This window comes from Passer montanus, unplaced genomic scaffold (genome assembly GCF_014805655.1).
Source record: "Passer montanus isolate IOZ18808 unplaced genomic scaffold, ASM1480565v1 scaffold40, whole genome shotgun sequence".
In the NCBI taxonomy this organism is placed as follows: Eukaryota; Metazoa; Chordata; class Aves; order Passeriformes; family Passeridae; genus Passer; species Passer montanus.
Window position 1 is genome coordinate 2,507,817 of NW_024368819.1, and position 20,034 is coordinate 2,527,850.

A 20,034-nucleotide genomic window follows, 5' to 3' on the forward strand; every position below is an offset into this window, starting at 1 on the left:
AATATGTTGTAAAACTGGGAATCTACAATGTCTTCTCCTCTGGAGCAGGCATGTAGGCAGGGCCTAAGGCAATTTAGCTATGTTTAGGGAAGGAAGCCTACTTAAATGCTCCACATAATAAACTGTTTCTACAGATAACACGTCCCTTAGTTTATACGTAATATGCTTCTGATCTTTGGTTTGAGCCTCTTATAGCTGCCTGTGCTCAGTCCAAGAGTCAAGTGTCTTGGGAGCTGGATAAACACAAAGATAGAGCCAGTTGTTAAGGAGCTATAGAGATTTACAGAAGTTGACCTCATGGCCGTTTGGGGCATTAGTTGGGCATGTTTCCCCCATGGCAGAGCTGTCCTGTGCTCCTGCTGCTTCTTGTGCTCCTGCTTTACAAGGAAGTCAGTCGGATGGAATCCAGTGCTGGATTTACCTGTGGCAAAGCTGTGTGTAGTTGAACTTTTAATGGAGAATGTGGCTGATGGGACTAGTTCTCGTGATGAGGTTGCAGAGGATAGGTTTCATAAAAAAGACTGAAAAACAGCTTTTCCCAAGAAGTTGTAGAGTCATCATGGTGGCTTTTAGGTTAGGGAAAAAAAACTCCCTGACTTTTTAAGCTTTTTACCATTCTTGGTTAAAGCAGGATGTTTTTCTATTTAACCAGATACTTTTCTGTAGGGTATTTGCTTCCAACTGCTCAAAGTAAACTTCTGTTGTTGGCAGCAGAAAGTTGTTTGCTTCCCATACAATGAATTGCTTTCTTTTTAGTATTTCATTTGGTGATGCACAGCTCCAGAAATATGGCACAGCTTACCCATAATATCGTAGTTTTCTAAACCTCATTAAGAAGTGCCACCTGGTGCAAGAGGTTTCCTTCACTTCAGCTATAAAAAGCTGCCAAAGAAATGAAGATGAGTAAAATCTGTGGGTTTTTCCCCGTTATTTGTCAATGCTGTTTTTACTCTTTGCATAGACAACTGATTTGCTCATTGCTTGCATGAAGGGTATTCAAGTCAAAAAAAGATGGTTGAGTTCCTAGAAAAAGGTGCTCTTGTCTCTAAAGAACAAAGTACAATGATGCAAGAAAAACTTGGAAAGTTTGTGAAATGCCACAGTGTAATGTATACTTTTCCAGGTTCTGCTATCTGTGAATATTTGTGTAGCATGTTTTTGCAACTGTGTCCTTTAGTATCTTGTGAATATGGATACTATCTGTGACTGACAACTTCCCACTGTTTATGTCATGATCTGAATCCTTGCATGAATCACACACAGCATTTCCTTAAGAGATGTGTGCACAGCCAGACACATGGTATTTGTTCTTTGCTAATGCTCATTTTCAACCTTGTTGTTCCTCATTAACTTTTTATTAAGTATATTTGAGGAGGCTTTCTCCTAAAGGAATATGAAAAAAAAAAAAGTTCCCTCATCAAACACCACTTTTCAAATTCACAAGCACAGCTACATCATCATAGCAAATTATTTTTTGGGCATTCTGTAGGCCACTCAGTGTGCCGAGGTGATTGCCATTGACCTCAAGAGCTCCAGGAGTGGGTGCTTCCTCACATCTGACAAACCATGGACCCAAAATAATACAAAATCCTTTTCCCAATAAAGAAATTCCATAGTTATTTTATGTTTTCTGAAGTAGCATTTTCTGGTAGTCCCATTCTCAGCTCGTGTGCTTTGCTTGGGCATCGGCAGATTGAGAGCCATCAGTGAGTTAATGTTACATATGCAATATATGCATGTGTGTTTAAATTTTAAAATAGTGTGTTTTGGGGAAATATTCTAAACTTAATGGCCTTTTAATGTTAAAACTTATGTTTCTCCTCAATGGATAGGTGCTGCTGGTTTAGCAGCTGGGCACATACCCACAGACTCTCAGTGCCTTCCAGCTCTCTCCTGGCATACCTGAGCACTCAGCCCCTGTGCTGCTCAGCCTGCCTCCTTAGCCACCTTGCTCTAAGGAGGAGTGATAATTCCTGAGTAGTGAACTTGTCCTTCAGTACTTTTGGACATCAATAATAGCTGCACTGACTCACGCCAGAGTGATTTGGGTGTGACTTCTGCTCACCACATTCCTGTGCTAAGTTGGAGCTAGTTGTATCTGAAACAAATTGAAAAATATATAAAAATATAAAAAATAAAAATTGAAAAATATATAAAAATATATATAAAGAATAAAGAAATATAAAACAAAGATAAAGAAATTGCCACGTTCTTTGTTTGCTCAAGACCGTTCAAAGCTGGTGGTCTGAAATGCTGATCCTTGTTCTATTTCCTGTGAACAGTATTCCCTCTCTTGCTTCACAGAAAAGCTTGTTCCATCTGTGGACCTGCATTTTTGAGAATTCATAATTTTGTACCTTATAGGAAAATGTCACACATAAGCCTGGTTTGCGCCACAAAAAGTTGTCATGGTGGATGTGTGGGTATCCAGCAAACTGGAATTTTATTTCTGTAAGGGATAACATAGGTAAAGCTGTGGAAAACACAGTAGTTACTCTAAATTGGTACATGACACAGAAGAAAGGTTAAGGAAAGCAATTTTGCCACTTACAATCTCTCTAGTACATTATGTTGCTTGAAGATAATGAATTTTCCTTTCTACTTACCTGTAAAGGTTACTGAAGAGTTTTTGGTTCTTGGAATATTTAAAAGAGAAAGGAACCAACAGATGTGTGGATGGACAGTGAACACTTAAATATTTGGCTCTGGCAATTTAGGATTTCTCATTCTACCAGAAGCAGGAATTTGAGGAACTTGTATCTAAATGCTTGCAAAAAATTATGATAGAATTAGGAAAAAAAAAAGACACTACTGAAAAGACCATTAATTTTGGGCCATCGTGTTAGATGTTTCAGTTCATAGCACTGAATACATTATAAATCTAGTACAGAAGTCAACAGGTTTTGTCCAAACACGGTGTATATTTAATTTATATTATCTCATGAAATACAAAAGTACCTGAAAACTGTGAAGTTCTTCTAGGAGGCAGAAACTGTTTTTTATGGGAGACATTTGGACACATACAAATAGGTTGAACATAAGGAGCTTTTAGTCAGTCCACTTAAAAGTTGCTCCAGGCCTTTCCTAGGGCTTCTGGGTGCACATCTTTCGCATTTTCTCCTGTGAACTCCTTAAAGCAGTGTATTTAGATTTCTATGTAGAACTGGACTGTATAAGCTGGAAGTGTTCATCATATTGTTTGGTATACCTCAGCAAAGCCAGTGCCCTGCTCTTAACCCCTCCCAGAAAATTGAACACTAGACCCCAAAAGCTCTCTCAGATGTCCTGTCAGAGGAATGGGAAGCAGACTTGATAGTAGGACGGGGCTATGTGGAGTGAGGAATAACCTGTTACACTGGTGAAGGTACTTCCAGTAAAGCTGTATTTGGAACTTTGATACTGCGGTTTCTGGTCAGTTAAAATCATTTGAGGACGTTCGTCTAAAGAGCTCCATGCAGAGGCATGGATTTTGTAGTCAAGAAAAAGGCTGGAGTTTTTAGGACCTCTGAATTTCCTATCTTTTCAGAAACCTTCATGACTTGGGATTGGGAATATTTATGTCCTATCTGGGCAGCCTCGATGGTTGAGGTTTGAGAGTAGATTTGGGCGCTGGAGTGGCTGAAAGTCACCCAGCTGTGCCACACTGCCAGACTTTCCAGCATCACGGGGTGATGACATTTAACTGGAGTTTGGTGCGGGACTGAGGGAGACTTTGAATCACCAGTAAACCCCTGCCACAACCATGGCTGCTGAAGGCAAGTGCCTGTGCCAAGTTGCTCTCCAGAAGCACCTATTTTGTCAACAAAGGTTTATAACATTATCAACCGGGACAAAGAGAGCATTACCCACTTGAGGGGCTGCTGTAAAGTCGCTTGCCCTTTGCTGCTTCTACCTCTGATTTTTGGGGGAGTGGGAGGGGAAGGGAAGTTGTAAGGCGCAGTGACAGTGGAGAGGGGAACGCAGTGAGAGGAGCCCCTGCTGGCATGGCCAGTCTGAGCCATTCAGCAGGGCTGAATACGATAAATGCTGCTTTATCCCTTCTTGAATGGAACAAGATAGCACAGCCTAAATGCCTGGGTGTGCTTAAATAGGCAACTCTGGGATGCTGGAGTTGAGGGCGTTTGAAATTGGAGCTCCCCAACAGCCAGGGAGCTGCCACAGGTCACCTGCCTCGCTCCGTGGGGACTGGCCTGGGTCTGGCAAGAAATCGTCCACGGACGAATTGTAGTACAAATTCCTTTCTCTGTTGGTTGGCCTCTTTCACTAGACCATGGCCTATAAAAAATTGTGTAAAAACAATTCTTAAATATTATTTGAAAGGGCAAACGGCCACGCTGAAAGGTTTGACAGTTTGACATATAGCGCCTGGTTCTGCTCGCCAGGGAACGGGCGTGCGGAGTCTGGGCTCTCCTTCTGCTCCTTACAGGCTCTGCATTTGCTTTTTTTTTTTTTTTTTTTTTAAATAGCATCTAGTTGCTGTGCAGAGTTGCTGTGCTCCCAGCAATTTGACAGGCAACGAGTCTGCTTCAGTGATCTTAAATCCTTTTAGACTAATTTGCGAGCGAGCAGAAAAACAGCTAGCACCTTCGGATCCAGCACTCAAAACCAGGGAATCAGGTATTGCCAATTAAAGTGCCATTTCCAACCATCATATCAAGACAGATTACTTGCAGTCCCTCTGATAATGTCACGCCATGCCTAAAGAGAAAGTGAGATGGAGTTTCTCCATGGACAAAGGATCTGCACGGACCAAACTGATCGGGGAGCGGGGCAGAGGGAGCGCGATGGGGATCATGCACACACCCATGCATATGTGCAGCATAAAGGCGAACGCTGCGCCCGCTTTGACCCCAAATAGCCATGGGCCATTCTGAAGAGCCTGTGGCCCCTCAGTCACTGGCCTACTAGTTAATTGCCACACGGACTTCGTGACACATGGGCAGATAATATGACATTTTCGGTTTCTGTCACTAGCAAACGCCACGGCGTTGCTTGCACTAGTTGCTAAGAAGCTGTCAGAAACCATTAGCAGCTGGCTAAAGTTGCCCTATGGCATTTCCTCATGGCATCAGCAAAACAAGCATAAATCACCCAGCGGAGCCTCCCGCTATACTAATGAGGCTGTAAGCTTGTTTATGGACTAGCATCATTTCTATGATTATTTCCACCTTTTCAGTTCGCCTTCATTTGGCGGCAGGAGAAGTCAACTCCAGGAACAGAGTTGCCACCGACATTTTACAAATGCAGTTCATAGCTGCTACCGTGTGGCTGGTCAGTGGTGCTTCAAGTTTGTTTAGTGATCTTTAAAAGGAAGAAAAGGGGTGGGGGGAAGAAAAGGAGGGGGAAATCTCTGGAGACCTCACAGAGGTGAGTGTATCGAGTTGCAAAGTAGATGGAAATACTAAAATCCACAATTGACCATTTAGACTTCTCTCTGTGGTTTCAGTCTTTACGGGATCAATTTTCCATTTAAAAAAAGTGGAAGAGGTTAAACAATTTACAGAAGTCTACTGAAGCATTTGCTCCAAGGATAGCCGGCCGCTTTCTTATCCTCTCCCCGCTTTTCACTTTCTCTAACTTGTGTCGGTCGAGGCCAGGGTTTATTGTTTTAGGCTTTTCTGAACATACACCAGTATTTACACTGGATTGAAAGCATTTGCTTCCAATGAAAATCTTGTCTTAGATTACAGCCCAGCAGTGTAATTTCCCTCCCAGATGGGAGTAAAGTAGCAGTATTTGCCTAAAAACAGTAGGAAGAACAAACTATGCATTAAGCCAAGGCTGTTTTTGGCTTGAGCTAATGATGTAACAGAAACCTTTTATTTGGGATAGGTCACTGCCCGGGATTGAAGGAGGTGATCTGGCTCGCGCTTGAAAGGTTTCTCCATTGTATCTACATAAGTCTTCACTTAAAAAATCCTGTTCCTAATGCTTCTGCTTTCATACAGCAGAAATAAACAGGAAAGGTTCTGGGGAGTGTTATAGGTGGAATGCAGAAAGCTTTTCCTCCCCTAATGGAGGATATAATTCAGGTGCCCTGGAGGCATGCTTTCAGGAATTCTTTTGCCCGAGGTAATGGGAAGCTAAGGCTGCTTGAAGGCCTTGATTATCTATTGATGCACAAAGCTGGAAAAAAAGTCATCTCCCTTGGATTATAGTAGATATTTCCATAAATTATCAATGAGTCCTCCTCCCGTCAAGCATGAGGCAATGCCTGCTAAATTAATCTGAAGGGGGTTTGAAATGAGTATATTTTTTTAAAAAATGGGGTGGGGGGAGAGGGTGGGTGGACGATGGCAGGGAGGTGGTGAAAGGCAGTGTCATTAGGTTAGAAGCTTTTCATTTTTAATCAATGAATGCGTAATACTTTTCTTTTCCTTGTTTGCCTCTTGCAGACAGAAAGTAGATTAGCCCATGGAATTTTAAATGCTGTTGAGTTGTTTCCTTTGCTCATGTTTCTTTTATGAATTATTATTTTATATGGTGAATTGCTTCTCTGTATAAAAGCCCTTTTTTACGTACTGAGCTTTCAAAGAATTGTTGGATATCTAATTTCTTCATAAAATCTTGTGTTTGTCTGTAACTATCCAAGGTTACAGTTTCATTAAAGACACAGACCAAGTCATAAGGACAATTATAAATTTGCCACGGTCAGTAACATGCTAAGAATATAACACTAATAATAGCTTTTTTTTTCCTTTTTTTTTTTTTCTTTGGTGCTGAAAGCTGTTTAACAAATCATGACAGTCTGCATCCCTTTTTAAAAATATATTTTATTTTTGTCCCTAACAGAGATAGTTTGTATTCAGCCAAACTGAGATTACTTTCTTCATCATTCTTGCCCGGGGGTGCAAAAACCACTTCCCTAATAACATCACAACTCTGTGTTGCTACAAATACAGGGTCTTTGGAAGCCAGGATATGTTGTTCAGTCCACATGCATTCAACGCAAAGACTTGTTTGCTCTGTGGGCTTGTTTATAAACTGCTTTCAGTGTTTGCAACAAAAATTGCATGCAAACTGCTAGGCACTGCAACTTTTGTTTTCCCTGGCCGCTAAGCCATCAGCGCAGACCCAAGCGGGCTGTTACACAGTGGCATCCTCCCACAGACGTGTTGCTGATGTGATGAGAACTGTCTGAGACCTTCTCTGCGTTAAGGAAATTCATTCTGGATCAGTGGTTGTTTCACAGAAGCAGACACCTATTACAAATACGGCACACTGGCACAAAGCAGGGTGTTAATTCCTAATGGTGTATGTCAAATTGGTGCCTGCTTATCTCCCTCTGAATTTCTTTTGGCTGGGGCTGGGAAGAGGGGACCCAGTTAGCTGCCCACCTCCCATCAAAGAATCAGGGGAAGTCCAACATCTGTAAAAGACTTAACATATGCAATACCTCAATCATCTGTTTTTTTCTGAATTTGCTGAGAGAATATGATGTTGCAAGGGAGCTGCATTCACCCCACTTTTCACACCCCAGAGTGGGATGAGGCACCCAGCTTCACACACGTCATGATCCCCATCCCAGAACACCATTGATACTTTCCTAATTGTCAGCTCAGCCAAAGTAGCTGATTGGGATGAATCTTTGGGAAGTGACCTAGTGTGAAGAAGAGCCAGCATTTCCACCTTTGCAAGTTGGATGCTTGCAAATATTTTTTTATAATTTGTAAGCACTTTTTGTTCTGGGTTACAGTGGTGGAGATGGCCACACTGTCCTTCAAGATAAACTGGTATGGGGCTAACACATTTCTGAGCCCCTCCCTCTCCCCGTGTCTCTTCCCCCCCCTTCCCCCATCCCCTTAACCCCTGGTGAATTACGGTGTTAAAGAATTTATACCTCATTTAAATATTCATGCAGTTTATACCCAAAGCCAGGCTTCGGCTGAAGTATATAAAGGTAGCATAAGTCAAAATTTGATTCACTATATTTACAGGTGACGGCTTGGACAACAGTGTAGCTTCCCCCAGCACAGGTGATGATGATGATCCAGATAAGGACAAAAAGCGACATAAAAAGCGTGGCATCTTTCCCAAAGTAGCCACAAATATCATGAGGGCATGGCTGTTCCAGCATCTAACAGTAAGTGAACTCTAGATCACATATGCAAAATAAAACATGGATAATGTCATAGTTGTAGTAGTCATAGAAAGCAAAAAATACGTATGATGTTGCTGCCAGGCAGTAGAGGGACTTTTCCCAGCAGAGTTGTTGTTGTTGTTGCCTCATTTGCTAGATGCCAGGGGAAGAGCATAGAGCGTATGTTTTTATGGTATGGGGTTTTTTCTGTGTGTGTGTGTGTGTGTTGTTTTTAGATTTGTTTGTTTGTTTGAGATGCAGTTGTTAAGAGGACATCACTGCCAAATGTGATTTTTACTTAAAGCTTATATGAATACAACCTTGCAGACCTGTCCTGCTTTGCAGTGGGAATCACTGCTTTGGAGCACAGAGCAGCATTTGGCCCCTGGTTCTGTGCTCCAGAGAATTGCAGAAAACAATTGGGGAGATTAAAAAACAAAGCCAAAAGCTAACAAAGACCTCATTCAGATGTTTGTCAGAGATCATCAGAAGCTTCATGATGAAAGGTCTGAATGTATCTGGTTTAATAGCAAAGTATAATTTTTTTCTTTGAGACATTCTCATTCCCAGAGTGTAAGTTACCCCTGTATTTAATGTTAGGAAGTGGTGGGGGTATGCACAGTTATTTCTGTTACCACAGCTACCTGTATGGGGTTTCTTATTCCTGGGATTAGAAATCAAAGCTCTGTACAGGTGTGTGGGGTTAAGCTGGATGCTGCTTTCAAGGCTTTATAAGGTGCACCACACCTTCTAGCATTAGCCTTTTGAAAAGTGTTTCTAATGCCATTCTCCTTCTTCATCAAATTGTGGTGATCTATCACTGTGTTTTTATCCACTGTGGGGATCTGGACTTTGAGCCCCAGGTTTTTTGCCTCAGCCTTTCTGTGCCAGGAGGATAAGGGTCAGGCAGGGGCTGCTGGAGTGTCTGCAGGTGGTGGTGAAGAAGGGCTCCTGCCTCTAACCCCAGTAGCTGACTCTTTCCACTGCCTGTAGCTAGGGTCAGGATGAAACTAGAAGCTGGCCAGCTTGCCCAGCCCTGGTGGGAGCTGTGCCAAGGGTGTACTCGTAAAGCAGAGGAAGTGCTCATGCACATCACCCCTCCATCCCCTGCTGAGCCAAGAAACCAGATATCTGCCATGACTCTTGTCAGCACGGGGATCAGGCAGGGAATCCTGTCCTGTGCGCTCCTGGGTCGCTATGAATGAACCTTCATGTTGGAGCCCTGCTCCTCGGAGGCCAGAGAGGGCCTCAGATGTCTCCAGGTTAATCTGTCTCTCTGGCAGACTCCATGTCAGCTGTGCCCCAGCTTTGCCAGGTCCTCAGCCCTGTCTGGTGTGTCCGGTGCCATCGCTTCCCAAAGGCTGAGGTGCCTTTGGTGTTGATGGCTCTCCCTTTGCAGGCCCTCACCCAAGATGAGTTGACACCTGGTATCTCTCTGCAGGTAGATGTGAGGTTAAGGACATCCAGCCCCAGAGCAGTCTGTGGGTGCTGTGCCAGCAGCAGTGTTCACACCAGCCTGATGCACCTGGTGTAGGTTCAGGAGTCAGGGGAGGCCCTGGAAGCTCTGCAGTCAGGACAAGGCACACTAGGAAATGCTGAACAACTGCTTGTCAGTTCCTGTAGTTTCCAGGGAGGAATTACAAGTTAAGTAGTATAAATATTTTTTTCCTGAAAGTGGCCTGTTGCTGTGTTTGTGCCAGTAAATAAAGCATCACCCAAATCTGAGCACAGAAACACAAAGGTCAGTCCTGGCAAACTGTTTGAGCAGTCTTCAGCACACTCTTAGCCTGGACTGGGTATGCCCCCTCCAAATGCCTTCCTGGAAATATGGCAGGAGGCTGAAGGGGTCTCTAAAAAGCCTTTGTGATGGGAGCCACCCTGTGTAGAGCATTTAACTACACGAGCTTGACCTGACCCTGTAGCTAATTCCATGCTTAGTCTCAGGACCAGAGAACAGACTGAACAAACCCCCTCACTGTTTCACCTGTGTTAGGTGCAGTTTTAGTGGCTTTTCACTCTTCTCCTGTGTGGTAATAGTGTCCAAAAGAGGAGAGTGCCTACTGAGCTTGCTCCAGGCCCCTAGCAGCCCCGGGGAGACAATATATGCACATCTGCTTGTAAGCTGGTCTCTGCTTCTGGAAGACTCAAATACAGAAAGAACCATTCCTTCCAGGACCTATGCAATGCTGCATTTTCTACCTTGTAACACTGAGCTAAAGCTTGCTTTAAAAATCCACTATTCCCTGTGCAGAGCCAGCCCAGGCATGTGAAACATGCAGGTTTTTTTTCAGGGCAGCTTTCTCCTCTCCTGGCAGCATGGTAGGTCCAGATTTATCTGATCAATTCAGTAAAACAGAATTGGTTTATCCAGTCTGACCTCCAGACAGGACCTTGAAACACACGCTAGGTAGGATCTTGGACAGTTTCCTCAAATTAAAACATGTCTGCAGAACATTGTAGGCTCTTCCAAGTGCTAGAGCAGCGGAACATGTTCACAGGCTGCTTGGGGTGCAAAAAAACACCAAAACATACCCAGGCCCAAAAAATGGCTGTGATAAGAGCTGAGGAGTAGTGGGTGGAGAGACTGAAGGAATTAAAACTCCTGTTCATTTTTGAGGGCATCTGGGCTTCATGGCTGCTCCTATAACATAGCACAATGGTATTTATGGTGTTCCCACCCAATGTCCTTGCTGCAGGGGGGAGATCATCCTGAGGAAACCACAGATCCCATACAGTTTGTTTATTTATTTATTTACCCATTTGTTTATCAGTGGATTTGGTCTTTTGTAGGATGAACACAAGGTCCTCCCTAAAGTGGGAGATGAGGAAAGACAGAGGGATAGTTCTGTTCAGGCAGGGGATGTCATGACTGGTGATACCTCCCTTTTGCCATCTGAAAAATGGCAGAATAAATGAGCAGCAGCTAAGTGCAAAATCCAGCATCCCGTTGACCATTGGTGCTTCCTAACTGGGGTGTTAGCTGGGAGTCCTCCTTTTTAAAAGCAAATTTTTCTCACAATTGTAATATTAATACACATCAGTGGCATGGAATTAAATAGACAGTAATCGCTGTGTCTGTCATACTAATGATTATTGGTTGGAAAGACCTAAAATAAATATTGAAGAAATATAGTCTTTCAAAAGTGGATAGGTTGGGTTAATTCCTTCTGTGCAGTTATTCCATCTCCAAGAGCTTTAAGTCTTCCTCTGTGTGCTGACTTCATTTCCGAAGGTTTGTCCCCTAGTTCTTGTTTCACGCTCAGGAGGAAATTAATTTTTTTCTCTCCGGATGCTGAAGTGTTTGGGCAGTAGTTCCCACTCAGTATCAGGCTCCAGCCACCCCCTCCCCCAGTATTTTGACTGATGTGCAGAACTGAGTTGACATATGCCCAAAGGGTAGGCAAGCACTGTCCTCTGCAGATGCAGGCAGTGTGCTCTGAAGCTTTTCAAGGGGTAAATCAGGGGATAAATTCATCCAAATTGCCCTTTTTTTTCCTCTCTTGGAATAATAACAACAAAAACAATCAGCTAAAACAATTGCAAAAGTGTTGACCAGACTCACACTTAGGACTTTGTACGATATTTTTTTAACTGTTTGCTGTTCTGATTTAATTTTGCTTGAACATCTGGGTTGGAAGAGCTGCTCAGGTGGGCTTTTAGTTGGGCAATAGGTACTTGTGGAGCTTGTCAAAATTTTCCATGGTAGCTTATGACACCATCTCACAAATTTGGAGGTTTATGAAATCTGTTTTTAGGACTTTGCTATAAATATGAGATGGAAGCTTGTTACTATCTGGAACAAAAGAAAAAAAAAGAATAATAATTTGGTGAAGAACTGCTAAAGTTGAGTCAAAACTGAGAAGATCCTTGTGGAGTGGCATCAGATGAGCATTATATGCCATAGCAGGGTCTGGATGAGGGACTGAGGCAAACCAGTTCTGTGCTGGTGCTTCACTTCAGAAAGTCACCCTAAGGATAATTTCAGGGTGTATTGCAGCCCAGCAGTGTTTTGCAGGCCTTTTAGAGTTCTAAAAAAAATTTTTTTAAAAATTTTTGTTTGATCACTTAGCCCATATTCAGGTTTCATCTCTCCCCCAAATTTTTCAAGCATATCTCCTCACTGTAATGTACATCCCTCAGCAGGGATTGTGAAATAAGGGAAAAACTTGGGGGAAGGGTAGGGGAATTAAAAAATAATCTTGCTTACAGTTAAATCTGTGTAAATTTAATCGTGGCAACAGAGTTAGTTTCTGCTTCAGCCCATCCTAGGCTTTTGTCCCAGCAATGGTATTATTGGTATAAATTGGTATTTAGAATTGATATAAATACCTCTTTGTTCAAAACTTGGAAAAAGGAGTTTGTGGGGTGTCTTTTCACGTGTTTTTTTCACTCATTGTGACTACTCTGCATCCTTTAAATCCAACTTAATTTAAAATGTTGGGATTCAAACCTCATTTTGGGGATTATACAATGTAATTGGTTTGTTATATGATGAGTATTTGATGATCTTCACATTCATCATCTAATCAAGCAAAAAAAGCCATAAAATTATAATCCCAAAAGATGTTTAATAACAATTTAAACTATTGAAGGCTTTATTTAAGCACATTAGGGGATTATAAACTACTCCCTTTTAATGGTGCCAAGAGGTAGATTCGAGGACTTCAAACACCTTTTAAAAAACAAATTGCCATGATTTAAAAAAAATGAATGGGCTGAGGATTTCTTTCATGTAAATCCCATAATTTAATCATTATTTTTAACTGCTTTTAAAACAATTTCCTTAAGAGGTTAAATCTTACTGAAAGGGGAGACTGAACAGAAGGTAAAAGACATGGCTGAAAGATGTTGTTTTTAAAGTGAAAGGATTTTTTCTATTATATATCTGTATTTTTAACCTTTACTGATTACTTAATGCCATGATATGAAACGAGAAACTTTAAAATAAGCAATATGCAATCTATTTAGTAAAGCTGTTATATGTAAAATAATTTACTGGAAGTAGATAATTTGAATCTAGCAGAGCAAAATAGTCCATATCACTTCCAGGATGTTGTTGTGATAGAAAACTTATGCCATTTAGTTCAGTAAATTTTCTTTTTATACTAATATTTTACTGGTTAAAAAAAAGTCAAGAAAGTCTTTAAGGTTAAAACAAGTCGATTTCATGTCTTTTCTCATCCCTCCATAGTTATGAGATTTTGCCTTGGGAGAAGCGTGGGGTTAATTTGGCTGCCTGCCCCTACTCCCATGTGGGATGCTTGACTGGTTTTGGAAAGGAGTATAGTGAAAGGGTAGATGGCTACAAAATTAGGGTACTGAAAACATGGAAAGGGGAGAATACTTGGCTAAACCAAGTTTTCTTTGTTCTTCTCTTGAGAGATTTGGAAGCATTAAAACAAAACAACACCCCTTCCCTCCTCCCACCTAAAAAGTGCAACTTACAGTGAGTCTCCATCCTGCACCAACTGGTACTTGCTCTGCAAAATGCCAGAGGGCTCCTGGAGCTCATCTGCGTAACAGGGGTCAGGTTTCCATATATTGGATTCAGAATGGCTGGGAGTGTCCTCCCACTTTATCCCAAATACGCAAGTCTCCTCTTTCACTTGATTTTATTGTGGATGAAGCTGTAAAAAGCTTTCTTCCACATCTGCAAGATTTCTCAGTGCCAGCTGTCCCAAATTCCTGGGAAAAGCCAGGCTTTTTAGCTTGCCTTGAGTCACTCATACACCGCCATCCCCTTGACTGGGAAGGTGGGAGCCAGGGCTTTTCCTGCTCCTGCCAAAACATCCAACAGAAGCATCTGCTAGCATAGGTTGGTGGAAGTAATCCACAAGGAGGGGTCTCAACTCCCTTCTGCTGGGGCAGGTGCTGTGGCAGTCATCTCCAATGGCAGAAAATGCAAAATGTTATTATGGGAGAAGATAATTGTTCTGGGGCTCTGTCCCACTTGAGTTGAGAGCTCCAGATAGGAGGGCAAAGAGGATTTAGGTAGCTGTGTTTGAATTAAATTCTTAACCCTTCAGAGTTTTATGGAGGACAGTGACTGTTAAAAACTCCAGCATTTTCTTCAATTGTCCTCAAATTTGTAGCTTTAACCTGTTGTTCAACTTCCAAGGATTGATCCATTTTCTAGCATGAGGGAAATTTTGCCATTTTAAAAGAAAACTGTTGTGTTTTGGGTGATACCCTTGGCAATGCTGCTGTTGCTCCAGTTTCATGATTTCTTGGAAAGAGCATGTCTCATGCTTGTAGATCATTTAAGTTGTCAGTGCTGAGCTGTCCTACAAAACTTTGGTTTTAGAACAGAAAGGAAAAATAGAGGATGCTTTAGTCAGTTAGTTCAAGGAAAACAGATTATTTACTTAGGCTCTTCTCACATTCAGAAGTGTGGTATAGTTACAGCATCTGTTTTTTTTAACACCTGTGATTTAGCTCCATTTCTGTTGAAGACAACCATCATGTCTTAAACTACAGGGTGTGTGACATCTCATCAGGGCTCCTCACGGGTCTTGGGAATGGCAGTGATCCAGGGAAGTATTTTGGTTGAAATCAGAAGGTAGCCAATAACCTGAGCCAACAGGATTTTAGAGAGAGAGGGAGAGAAAGTGTGTCTATTCCCAAAGGACTATCCTGCCTTTTCCCCAGTTTCCCGCAGTTTCTAGCTTGGAGGCACTATTGTGCCAATGTGGAAGCCACTAGCACATTAAAGAATTTGAATTATTTTGAAGCTGCTGAAACACATTAGTATTTAGACACGAGCAGAATTTCACATCTGAGTAGAAGCAAGGGAATACTGAAAAGTTGAAACATGATAAACATTAATTCAGATGCTAAATTACACTTGCTCTGGTTGTACTAGAACTCCTTTTGTTTGCATAAATATTCTCGGAAATGAGTTAACCAGCAAGAATGTTTGCAGTAATAAGAATTTTTAAGTCAGCAGTAGATGCTTTGCTTTCTTCTCCACCCTCTCCTTTCTTTTTATATTTGCAGCTGTGATATTTTGCATGTGCAGCTTCATTTTTTAAATTAGCCTCCTCCAGTCAAGACACAGCAATGTGTTACACAATGCACTGTCCTTCTGCAGTCAAAGCAGATGTACAAAACTCAAGTATCACCTTTGGAAGGGAAGAAGTTTGGTCACCAGTTTTTACATCTGGAAGTATCCGTGGAAATATTTTGGTGAATACTTTGCACTATGAAGTGCATTAAAGGCAGCAACAGTATCTTGGCAAGCAGTGGGTGAGCAGGAAATGAGGATAAATTAATGGGCTTGGTTGTTCATTATTAGTTGTTTATTTAGCTTGTCCTCTAACACAGTTGCTACAAAAGAGCCTATGTTGATTCTCAGATATGCTTATGTATGTAAGCGCCAGTGTTAATTTTTTGCTGAAATCTAACTCTTGAAGCAGTTTCACAGCATGCCAGTGTGCTAGCAAATGACTGAATCAGATCAGGTAAAGTGCCAAAATATGAGGCACCAAACCAGTTGGGCGCATATCTGATGTGATGTGTTAATCTGTGGTGTAAGATAAGCTGCCTTTCAAATAGGGTCACATTTGGAAGTGGTACATCAAGTTGTGTAAGATGCATTCCCTTGCTCTGGCATACACTATCCTACATCTGTTTGCATGAACTTAACCCTTGTCTGGATAAACCAAAGCAGTGATATTGTGGTGACTATAGTCAATTTGTTGCTCCAAGACAGACATGAGAAGTGACTTGGTTTTTTTACCCATTTTAAAAAAAGTTTTGTTTCTCTTTTCCTGCATTTACCTTCAGCTACACAGAATCTGCACTGTTACAGCTTACTTGCTTTTTCTTGTTGCATTTATTCAAGAGACTCTAATTCCTAATATTAGGTACTTATGTTTGCTATCTGCCCATCAAAATTAGCCAGAGAAAAAATTTCCTTTGGAAAGGAACCTTTTTTTTTGGTGGTGCAAGTTGAAATTTTCCACGGATAAGGCCATCGTTTCCAACAAAATGCTCAGCTGAAAATCCAATTTTCAATATTCATGGAGTCATTATTCATGGAACAAATGTATTCATAGAATTTTTAAGGTTGGAAAAGGCCTTTGAGATCATCAAGTCCAACCAATCTTACCTTATTGATGAGTCATCATTGTACTTCCAGCTTCTCACCCTGTAAGCCACAGCAGTGCTAAATATATGTGTAGAGAGAAGGTAAGTAGGCAGAAAAGAGTTTAAGTTAATATGTAGTTATCTAATTTACCTCGCCTTTTGCATCATTGCCTGATTTAGACCCGGAGTATTTAGTGGAGTGCTCGTTTCACTTCAGTGGCGGGCCATCATTTTAATAAGGCAAGGTCTAGGAGCCTTACCACTTCATCTTTTGCTTTATGAAGCAGAAACTTCTGCCCAGAAAATACTTCTCAGATTTTAGATATAGCATGAATATTCTTTTCTTGGCTACTGGTTGGCCCTTTCTAATTCAACCTGTACAGCATTAAACATTTGGAAGTACTTTAAAAAAAACAACCTGACCACAATGAAACTTTTTCTCACAATGGGTCCTCTGTCCCAGTGATCCAAAAAGCAAGGTAGTCATGTTAGTGACACTAAAGTGGTCACTTGAGTCACATTAGTAAAACCAAGGGGCTGCTCATGATATAAAGGTGTTTTCCAAGATCTGTTTTTGAACTCAGAAAGAAAAGGATGGGACTTTGCCTTGGGTGCCTTGCTCTGTTGATTGCTCTAAAGTAAACTTTGAAGTGAAACTCTTCTTCCTAGGCCATCCTTATTCATGTCAGACAGAGCTTTTGGGGTTCCTGATGCTATTTTTGGAAAGATAAATGCCATATTAGACAATCTGGCTATTTAATAAATTCACTGTCAGAACTCCGCTTATTTGCCGTGGATTTTGTGCTGGTGCAGGAACGGCACCGTGCTTTGTGGGAACAGCAGAGAGGATAAACCCTTGATTTCGTTGCTGAAACCTGAGCATGGGTCTGTCAGTGCAGCAGGTTGTAAACCCCAGAGGGCTGTAAGATGCAGTTGGGGTTGGAATAATTTTGAAACTGGTAATGATCCAAATCTTAGGATTCTTATGAATAAAATGCAATTTTAGTAATGTTTTCATAAACAGCAGTAATGGTGGCATTTTAGTAAACAGTGGCATTACTTGCATCAAAATTGCACCACATTGGCTTTTAAATTACTCCACCTGTCTGTATGAATAGGATTTTCAATGTCGAGGCACACAGACAGCTGCTGCTAATGTTTTTTTTTTTCTCCCTGTGTAGATAGTGTTGGCAAATCTGCAGCCATCAAGGCTGGTTTCTGATGTAAAATGGTACCTGACCTACTGGCTTTGGTGCTACAAAAGGAGCAGCTTTAATTACTAATGGTCGTGTTTTAGTTTTGTACTTGTTGATGTACAAAATGTCATTTTAGAGCTGTGTAACCTCTGGTTCACTTCCACCAGCGATGGTACACCGGATGCAATTATTTTCAAAATAATTTGTGTTCCTTGGTGGCAGCTTGCAATCCTGCCTTGTTAACTCTCAGATAATTAGCAGGGGTCTGGTCCTCCAGGTCCCTGTGCCCCCAAGTCTCACTGGTACCCCACACCTTGGAGGGTTGCCCTGAATGAAAATGAAGTTGCACTTCCAAATCCCACTTGATTTATTTCTAGGACTGTTGAATTTGGTGGGTGTAATACCCAGAAATTCGTGGAATCAATTTTGTCCTCTAACCCCTGGTAAGCTAGAGGGTTTGCGTGGAGGCAGCAGTCAGGGCATGCTGCCTCTCTTCTCAGTTGTGAACAAAAGGATAAAGCTGATCTGCTGCCTGGTCCTGTTGAGCTAGGCTGAATTTGGTCAGAATGATCCAGTTACCAGCCTCATGCCAGGCCTTAAAAGGGTTAAAGATGTTAATGGTGCTGTTAAAAATCCAGCTTGCCAATGAGCTATTTTGTGCAAATGGTATAAATATAAGATACACTTGTCTGGCTCATTTGCAAGCATTCTTTTTGACTTCTTTCACACAACTGGTGTTTTTGTGTTTAATTTAACAAGAAATGAGTAGTAAATGAAAGCTGCTGCCTGAAATCCCACTGTGAGCGTGTTTTGCACTTGGCTCCCCAGTGAAAAGGCAATTTGTGAAATTATGTGATAGAGTAATTAGATGAAGCCGGGGCTTCTGATTGTTGCCATGCGTATGTGGTAAAGGTTTGCTGGGGAAAAAAAAAATAAAAAACACGGATTATTACCCTGGCAAGTTGGCTCAAAGCTTCTTCATTTATTTGTAAACAGAATATTTAGTGACCGCATAGGAAGTAGCTGTAATCACCAGCTCGTAAAGAAACCACAGCAGAGCTTTTGGATTTTTACAGAGTGCTCATGTAAAATTTAAGCTGGGAGGCAGAATCCCTGTTAATGTAATTAGGATCTAATTTACCACCCTTTGCACACAGATGTAATAATGTCTAGATATTTATTCTATCTTTAAGCACATTACATATACCTCAGTGCAGCAGTTACTGAACAGAAACAGGTGTGAGCGCTTTCCGGATTTCATTTTTACACTGTAAACACACAGTGATTTAAAGGGAAATATTTACCAAAAAAAGAAAAAAAAAAAAAAAAAGAAAAGAGGGGAAAGAATGTCTGCAAATGAGGCAGTAATGGACAGTTGCCCTTTATGTACTGATGGATTTCTCAATGGTTAAGTAAATTAAAGCAAATGCTAGAAAAATCAATAGGCTTGCAGAGTCTTGGTTGTGCCTCATAGACTTCAGGACAGAATGACAGATGTGGTGCATATGACCCATTTAAGTATTAATGCTTGGGAAATTGCCTCTGCGTGCAAGGTTATAGGCCTAGAAATATTGTTATATTAAATTACAGACAATGATATTTTTAAGTATATATGGAATTTATACGTTTCAGTTTAGTTGCTCTTCGGCATTACATTTGTCCTGGAAGATTAGTTGCGGAGTTGTTTCTCTGGAATGGTAAATCAGGTTTAAAAAAATGTTTGAACAGTGAATTGTCTTTCCAGGGCTGCTGCAGACCGGCGAGCGTGTTGCACACTATGGGGGGACGGTGATCATGTTAACTAAGAGCCACATAGCCAATGTGTTCACTAGCAAATGTACCATGTAAGCAAGCCTAAATTAAATATCATTCAAAGACAGCTTTTGAAGTGGTGAGAGGGCTGGCACGGTAACACAGGGTTGCTGTTAAATTGGGGTATTCTGTATGACTAAACACAAAGTAAAATCCAAAGTGCGTGGTCAAGATGAGCTAAGTAAGGTAACCACCAAGATGGATCTTTCTCACCATCTTCCCCACGTGCTGCAGTCAGAAGGGATGAGTTTGCATGGGCAGGATGAGTAAAAACTGACCCCCCACAGAAATTTTCCTGAAATAGAGATGTTATGATTAATCCAAGCAGGCAGACAAGCTCTAGATGAGATAGTGTTTGCCATCTCTGATTTCTGTCATTTCTTGCTGTACTTCCACCCAGGCAGCAGGGAAGTAGAACAAGTTAATTGTCTCTTTGTGGCATCTCTGGCAGGAAGAGCGTGAAAATAGCTGGGACCCTGATTTTGGTGTTGGCGTGAAGGCAGAGCAGTGTGTTGGCTGTGCTTGCTGTCGGTGACAGCCCAGCATACCTTGCCAGTTATCCTGACTTCACCCCAAACACCTGTTTCTGTGAAGGGAGCAGCGGATGCATTTTATATACAACTGCCATGTTTAATATTAGAAAGGAGCCCTAGACTTTGTCAGTACCACTGCTATTCCTTGCTGAAGCCATTACATAGGAAGTGTTGCTGTTTTCCTCTCAAATGTTAATTTTCATGTTTTACTTCCATTTGTTCAATAGATATTGTTTTTGTTTTGTTTCGTTTGGGTTTTTTTCTTTTTTTTTTTTTTTTTTTTCCTTGGTTATCTCTGATTTTGATGTTTGAGTATCACTGTCTC

At 41.5% G+C, this 20,034-nt stretch overlaps 1 protein-coding gene across 6 annotated transcripts in view; it reads left to right on the plus strand.

Moving 5' to 3' along the window:
* Positions 1 to 20,034, plus strand: part of MEIS1 (Meis homeobox 1) — a 108,042-nt gene that overhangs the window by 48,180 nt on the left and 39,828 nt on the right. For all 6 annotated transcript variants that reach the window (XR_005628618.1, XM_039718926.1, XM_039718927.1 and 3 more), the window contains exon 8: positions 7,938 to 8,083. Coding sequence is in view for 5 of the 6 variants with exons in the window: in XM_039718926.1 (XP_039574860.1) it covers positions 7,938 to 8,083 (146 nt within the window). In the remaining variant the exon portion in view is untranslated. The remainder of the gene's footprint in view (positions 1 to 7,937; positions 8,084 to 20,034) is intronic.